The sequence below is a fragment of the Arachis ipaensis genome, chromosome B03 (genome assembly GCF_000816755.2).
Source record: "Arachis ipaensis cultivar K30076 chromosome B03, Araip1.1, whole genome shotgun sequence".
NCBI classification, from domain to species: Eukaryota; Viridiplantae; Streptophyta; class Magnoliopsida; order Fabales; family Fabaceae; genus Arachis; species Arachis ipaensis.
In genome coordinates this window covers 135928776-135936464 of record NC_029787.2, presented here as the reverse complement: position 1 = coordinate 135936464, position 7689 = coordinate 135928776, and the positions used below count along the sequence as shown (strand labels likewise).

At 35.3% G+C, this 7689-nt stretch overlaps 1 protein-coding gene across 2 annotated transcripts; it reads right to left on the bottom strand.

Annotated features, from left to right (window-relative positions):
- On the bottom strand, positions 638 to 6210 carry LOC107632133. 2 transcript variants are annotated; one of them, XM_016335795.2, is made up of 10 exons: positions 5767 to 6210; positions 5598 to 5641; positions 5276 to 5399; positions 5032 to 5158; positions 3664 to 4265; positions 3063 to 3345; positions 2697 to 2976; positions 2360 to 2518; positions 1395 to 1853; positions 638 to 1209 (listed from the first exon to the last, which is right to left on the bottom strand). In XM_016335795.2, exons 1-10 carry the CDS (start codon positions 5945 to 5947, stop codon positions 928 to 930), a joined length of 2541 nt encoding a protein of 846 aa, XP_016191281.1. In that variant the 5' UTR covers positions 5948 to 6210; the 3' UTR covers positions 638 to 927. The 2 variants fall into 2 exon arrangements, with proteins under 2 accessions (XP_016191281.1, XP_016191280.1); XM_016335794.2 differs by having other exon boundaries at positions 2360 to 2521; positions 5767 to 6209.

Below are 7689 nucleotides of genomic sequence, written 5' to 3'. Positions count from 1 at the left end.
TACAAAATTAAAAATAATATAAAAATATAATTTATATATATATATGAACTTAATTATAAATTTGATAACACTATAAAAATCAATAATATTTTTTGGACATATAAAAACAAGTAATTAAACCTTATTGTTTTTATCTCTTGATCATGGACTTGGATCTGTGGCCCAATAGATCTCTTATAAGATATATGGGCTCAACCTCTTTGTATTTTTTGACAAAATATATTCAAATATTTATAAATATTCTTGGCATTTGTATAAAAATATAATTGTTATTAATTAATTATGTATTTAAATTGTTTTTTAATTAACAAAACAGTTCATTGTTAAAAAAATTCTAATATCAAAATAGTGTTTGCTATGAAAAGTCGTATTTAATTAAAAAAATATTTTTGTCAAAATAGTATGTGTAAACCTAGAGAAATTGACACTTTTTTTAGCTCAGGTGGCTGCTGGACTTGGATTCTATTCTCCTTGAAACAACCTGAAATCATTGAAAAGACATTTAAATCCGTCTTTTTTTATGTTAAATGCCATAACGACATAACTATGTCCTTGCAACAACTTATTTAACCGTGAACCAACTCAACCAAGAATAAAAGGAATAACAATAAGAAGAAAGTGAACCAAGGGCTTGGAGGAGGTAACATCCACGAACGAAACTTTTCCACTATAACCGGATGAGAACAATGTAAAAGGAGGAGTATCGTACGGAATTAGCACAGAGTACCTACGTTAAACATGACGGAACATAATTATGTAGAATACAATCTCGTCGCACAGGGCGGCAGCCACATCACGGTCCCTTTCAGAAGACCAAAATAATGGTACATATAATATTATTATTAGACCGCGGAAATGCCTCTGATTGGTCATCACTTTTCATCAAACTCACATCAAAGACCCTTCAAAACCGGGAAGTGACTAAGATTAGTAGCTGTTCTGCCATAATTGTTGGGACTGTTTTGATGGCTGGCTCTGAGAACCACCAAGGGATGCTTCCCTAGGGTTCTGCTGCTGATGTTCCAGGGACATGCCTTGTTGGTAGAAGTTAGGGTACCCGGGGGGTCCAAAATGCTGCGATGGTTGCTGGCTTTGCCGGAATCCACCTTGTTGGTGACTCTGTCCCTGGAAGTTGTAGTATGTGCTGGGTGGAACTGCAGACATTGTTCTTGATCCAGGCCCTTGAACCCACATGGGAGAATTCTCATTCTGTCACACAAGTAAATATAAACATTAGCCAACATGCCCAAAGATAAAATGATAGACTAAGTAGTGTTTTTTTGTTTTTTTAATACAACAAAATGAACCACATCAGATTGCCTTGAACCATAAGAAACTTCACCATAGACAACGAGAGAGTGTTGCAAAGCAATGCTATGAAGCAATCTCTATACCTGCTGTAGTGAAATCATATGATTGTTGTCTTTGTATTGGGAGTTTAATACATCATCATATCCAATGGTTGTACTGGTAGGGGCAGCAGGTGGATTCAAAGGGAAGTTTCCTCCAGGAATGCTTGTTGAACTTCCGAAACCATATCCAGATGGAACAGCAGCAGATTGAGGCAAGCTGCTAACAGAAATACTATTTTTATACTGTGGAAGCACAGCTGCCAAAGATTGGTGATATGTGTTATTTCCAGCAAAGGCCTGTTGAAATGCCGATGGCATGTAGGTATAGCTCTGAGGCATGAATGGATAGCCAATCATATTGGCAAAATGTCCCAGAGGAAGAGTAGGTTGGGAGTAAGGATGCACAGCAAGGTGTTGAGGAAGTGCAGGTGCAGTGGCAACACTGGCAGGCAGTGCCTGCGGATTTGGTTGAGCTGCAGATATATTGTTTGCTCTTAGAGCCTGTATAATGGAAAAGAGAAGTTATTATAAGACTGCATTTACATCACCCTCTTCCAATATCAACAATTTCAAGATACAAAAACAAAATTTAATTTTGAAATATAATCTTCTCTTCTAGTGAACAATCTTTATTTAAAGAATGCACCAGTGACCTATACAAACATCTGTACAAGGTGAACATTTATGGGATCATTGCACAAATTCTATTTTTTTAAACAACATGCACCAATAACCTTGAGTAACATTAAAAGGACAAGGTTGAACTTATAGCATAACTTCGGAGATAATTTTCACCAAGGTCCAACTAAAGGTATTGTTTAAAGAATTTTGCTATACAACTGAAGTCAACATCAAATACAGTAAAAGTATGGATTATAAGTTCCGGTATCCTTTTTTTCCAGGCTAAGAATAACCACATATTCTGTAAACCACAACACTCGATTTTATTGATATGACAAAATCTCACTCAATCGGCTAAAAATATAAAGTTTGAACTGGAAGTGCACCTCAGACATGGTAATAGTGGGACCACCAATTGACGAAGCAATGTTGGTATACTTTGCAGGCAATGATTGTGTTGCAGGGAAGGGTGAATATGGGATATCCTCCCTTGCTGTTTGAACCGTTGATGCCAACAGAGAACTGGGCAAAGAATTCGTATATCCCTGCTGAAAACAGCACTAAGAGTTAGGTGTAGATAGCAAAATTGTTGGACCATATTAATATTACAATTATTCCATAATCAACCATAATTCACTTAAAACACACAAAAGGATAAAATGGCTGGCTTTTTTTTATATGTTTTACATTAAATATTAAAAATTCTAACAACTGTATACTTACCATTACACTAGAGAAAGGAGACAGATTCTGCATTTGAGAGCTGGTCTGCGAATGGGAAAATGAAACATCTTGGGGTTGAGCATTTTCATAATTAAACTCGTGTGAAGACGAATGAAATGAATATTGATTTTCGTGAGATGTCTCAGGAGGTTCAGATTTCAAAGCCTCTGGTTGTGAACCAGAAGAATGTTCATAGGACCCAGCATCCACACCAGCCCTGTGAGCTAAATTTCCATCCGAGGTAGTATCAAGATGTTCATCCCCATAATAGTCAGGGTTTCTGTAAGAAGATATTAAAGTAAGTAAACTACAAATGACTAGAAATGCAACTATGTGTGTGCGCACACATAAGCCATAAGCACATACCTAACATCTGAGGACCCGATTGTTGAAGCATCTATTGTTCCAGATGTATCCTCCAAGTTATTTTCCAATGGCTGGGATGAATATGGCCCAGATCCTGTGATGCCAGCGTTCTTTCCAGATCCAAAACTTCCAAAGCTCAGACTAAAGCACTCTGGGGTATGTATTTGGAGGTGATTTGGAATAAGAAGTGGAGGATTGTCCTCCTCTTGTTCTTTGCCTTCATCATCCTTGTTCAGATTAAGCTGCTCTAAGTTTGTCACTGCTGATGAAACACCATCTTCAGCTGAAAGGAAGATGAAGCATATATTTAATATGGTAAAGAACTAAAGATTTCCAAAGAACTAACCAATTGCATCAGGGAGGGAATACACATGAACTAAACTATCCTCGTGTATTCCACCATTAGTGTATCATAAGTAGTGAAATACACACAACATGAGGATAACATCAGATTGACTTGCCAGAGGGAAAACACAAAAAATCTCTCTATCATTTCTACAACAGATGCAGAAAATATATCATGAAAACAAAGGAATATGATCATTAGTGAAATTTTTGCGGGGAAGACACAAAACTGCAAAATCATTAGCATGCTCATCACCTTCATTGTTTTCGAAAGGATGCTGATGAGGTTGGTAGGAATTTATGTCCTTGTACAGACTACTCTCAAAAGCAGATGCACTTTCTGGATTATCCTCAGATAAACTTTTAGCAGATAAGGAAACAGATCCAGCATTGTCTGGGTTCCTCATTGGACCATCTTCAGTTACACATTCATTTGCATGTGGCTTCAATTGCCGATTAGCTTCCACAAAGTTAGAAGAGTTTGTATTGTAGTCAGCATTTGCATGGACATCAGCGGCAGATGATACACAAATAGCAGGTTGATGCTCAATAGATGGCCATTCATCATTCTGTTGAACATTGTGGTTAACCGCAAAACCCTGATCATTATTTGTCTCCGACGCCTTGGAAGGATGACCTTGCAATGAATGCAAATTGTTGTGCGAAGCTGCTGGAGGAGCAAAAGCATTCTGATGATTACCACCGTGGATAGAAGAGTTGGGCATTGTCTTGGACTGTGGCCTACCCATCTTGACAATGTCAGCCATTGATATTTGACCAGGGTTCCCCCTCCAGGCAGATTGAAATCCACCAAGTTGTGAAGATGAAGACATTGCATCACTCACACCGACTGAATCACTGCAACAATTTTGAAGATTTTTAGAAACATGAACAAAATCACATTGTATAGCCTTCTAAAGGTTTATGAGTAAATCACATTGGTCATCCTTTTTACTAGCAACAACAAAATTGGTTTTTATAACATAACTATGTCATGAGTTTTGTCATCCAAATACCAGTTTAACTAAATTTTAAGGACTATATTGGATAGCAAATATTGGATGCTGAGGGAATACTTTGATGTTTCATATATAGATTAGGAAACCAAGTCAAGCCACAAAAAGAATAAAGATAGATGAAAAATTAATAGCCAGATACGTAAAAACATTACTATTTTTTTTTTTGTATCAAACTTCATGTGTAGGAGTTTTTGCCTATTAATGCTTGAACTGGCCATTAAATGCACACAAGGAACATCAGTTCCTCTTAATTAGAACCATAAAGTCAAAGAGAATCAATAGTACAGAATGCATCAACTGTTTAAGAGGCAAACAACACGAAACTAAAACTACATTGAAAATTGCTTGCGTAATGTGGCTTTTAGAGGCGGCTTTCTTCTTTAGATAAAAAATGGAGGAAACCCATTTTACATATCCATCACCCGGCAACTGAATTTCATGCTACATAAATGCAAGTGCTAATAAAACCATTTCAACTGTTTACTAGGAACAATTCAAAAGCAGCCATAACCATAAGATTTTCATTAATTTTACTAAACTCAAATCTGAGAATAAGTTTTTCCAAATCTCCATGCACATATAACTACAAATGAAGGAAAAGAGACCTGTAGGATGGCAATTGTCTGCTCACGTTATTCTCCAACACACTAGATGCATATGATGTTGAGCTGCCATAAGCAGGGGTTCCATTTTCTTTCTTGGTTACAGGTTTCCCCTGCAATAGACCGGAATCTGACAACCAAAAATAAAAAGAATATTAATTCAAGTTCAAAGCAACATCGTCTTAGCAATGCATACCAAATCAAAATTTAAAAACTAGCAACAAAAACAACACTACTGCGCGCATACCACTGCTACTATATTGATTTGCGGCACCACGACCAACATACCGGTCCGTCCCGGCCCTTGCCCCGCTGCCTCGACTAGATGTATTACTTGTTCCACGAGGCCTGGAATCAGTTGTATCCTTACTCTGTTCAAAAATAAAAGAATAATCAACAAATAATTTTTTAAAGAAAATACATGAATGAAATATATAATATAAGTGTGCAAGTGCAATTAGCAAAGCAAATACATAAACTAATAAACAAGTAAAGAAAAGTAAATTCTGAAAGGTTGAAAATAACGATAAAAACGTAAAATGCCTAGGTTTAACACAAGAACAACGAACCTCTTTTTTCTTATCTCGTTTGCTCTTGACCTCGTGAAAAGGATCTAAACAAATTTTAAACGCAAAAGATTAGCGAACATATACATATCCAACTAAAACTACACACTGCAACTGCAACTCAAGAAAGCTGTGAGAGAGAGAGAGAGAGAGAAAGAGAGAGAGAGGGAACCTTGGGAGAGGAGGCGACTAACGGCTTCGTTAGGGTCCATGTTGCAGTCCTTGAGAGCGGCGTAGATCTCATGGTCGGGTATGTTAGTGACAATCTCCTTCAAACTCTGAACCATTTTCCGGCATCCGGAAGGAATCCCCGACGGCAAGCCCTTACCACCGCCATTGTTCTTCCCGCTCATCCTCTCCTAAATTGTGTATCGCGTCAGATCTGCCACCGCGCCCCCCGCCGGGCTCTCCTAGGGTTCCGCCGCAACAACACCACCAACGAAACAAACAAGAAAAGAAAGCCTAAAATACGGAAGCAAAGAGAGATATATATGCTCTGTTTCTCTTTGGATTTGCACCGAAACGGAAACTAAAATGAGAACAAAAACCCTTTCTCTCTCTCTCGTACACTTTGCCCTCTTCTCCTTTTTTCTGTCTTAGCTCTCGCTCTTCTCAATTTTTAAATATAAATGTTTTCTTTGGGTGAATTTGTTAGGTTTTCCGATCACCAATTAAAGATTTTTCACATGTATTTTTTTTTAACATGGATATTTTTATTGTTTAAAGTTAACTTTTTTTATTTTTTAATATTATTAATCCCTCATAATATAAATAAAACTAAATAAAAAATTATATTTACTCTTAAAATATTTTGAAAATTTTATTCTTATTTAAATGTGTAGTTTGTCCCACTTAATTATTAGCAAAAAAAAAATTAATTATAGTTGAATACTTCTTAAAAATACTTCTTTTCAAATAATTTAAGAGCTATTATTGGACAATAAAAGAAAAAGTGAATGAAAAATCTCCCATTGTTGTTAAACCAAATTAAGGGTTATTCACATTTCACTTTCATATATAAATGTGTGTGTATGATAAATAGGGAAATACTAGAGAAATGGATAAGACCGTGTATAGGGTTTGGTACTTTGGTCATTGAATAATAGAAGGTGGGTCTTAAATAGTAGTCTTAGAAATCATAATATAAGCCATACCATTATACGAATGTCCATTATTTAAGGTGGAACCGACAAAAATGCATTAAAGTATTAAACTACGAAGAATAACAATAATGATTGACACTAATTGTTAACCACTTATCCTTGACTACAAATTCTCTCTTCTTTTATTATTTTACTTTCTTTGTCCATTTTTAGTTATAGGTTTAGTTAGCATTAAAAAGATTTCTTGAGAAAATATAACCTAACAATGGAAAAATAAAATTCTAATATTAAAATAGGAATAATATGTAATGTTTAAAAAAAGAATTTTTTCCGCTATAATTCACTACTTTATGATAATGGGAGGAGAACTTTCATTAGGGATTAAGATTATATCCTTTTAGGATTTAACTTTTTATAATAGTCATTGTTATTGTGATTGAGAAGAATATGTTCGAAGGTGATGTGGTTAAATCTTATTGGTGTTATTGATTCTAGTTTTGCAGTGCTTTTGTGAAAACAGAACATTGTACAAATTGGAAAATGTCCTTGAAGATGTTGTATTTATCCATTATCTATCTTTTGTCCAACAATATCTCCAAAGTATTAACTAATCACTTCGCTTGTCTCTTTATCATGTCTCAACTCTCAAGTACAAACTTGATGATAGAGTATTATTTATCCTCAGCTATAATGAGTAATATTTATCTTTCTTTCTTTCTTTTTATAACCAAATAATTTATAATGAATTAAACTAAAATACTAAATTTTGCACATAAAAACAAGAGAGAAAGCCAATTTTTAGTACTCCTTTTTAATACTTTATCATTCTTTTGTACTTTATAATTCTTTTATTTAATTTGCTCTATATAATGAGATTAGGACTGGGAGTGAGCCGAGTTAAGTTGAGCTAGATCAAGTTCAAGCTCGGCTCACAAAAATTGAGTTTGCCTCATTAACAATTGAGCATATTTTTCAAGCTCAAACTCGACTTA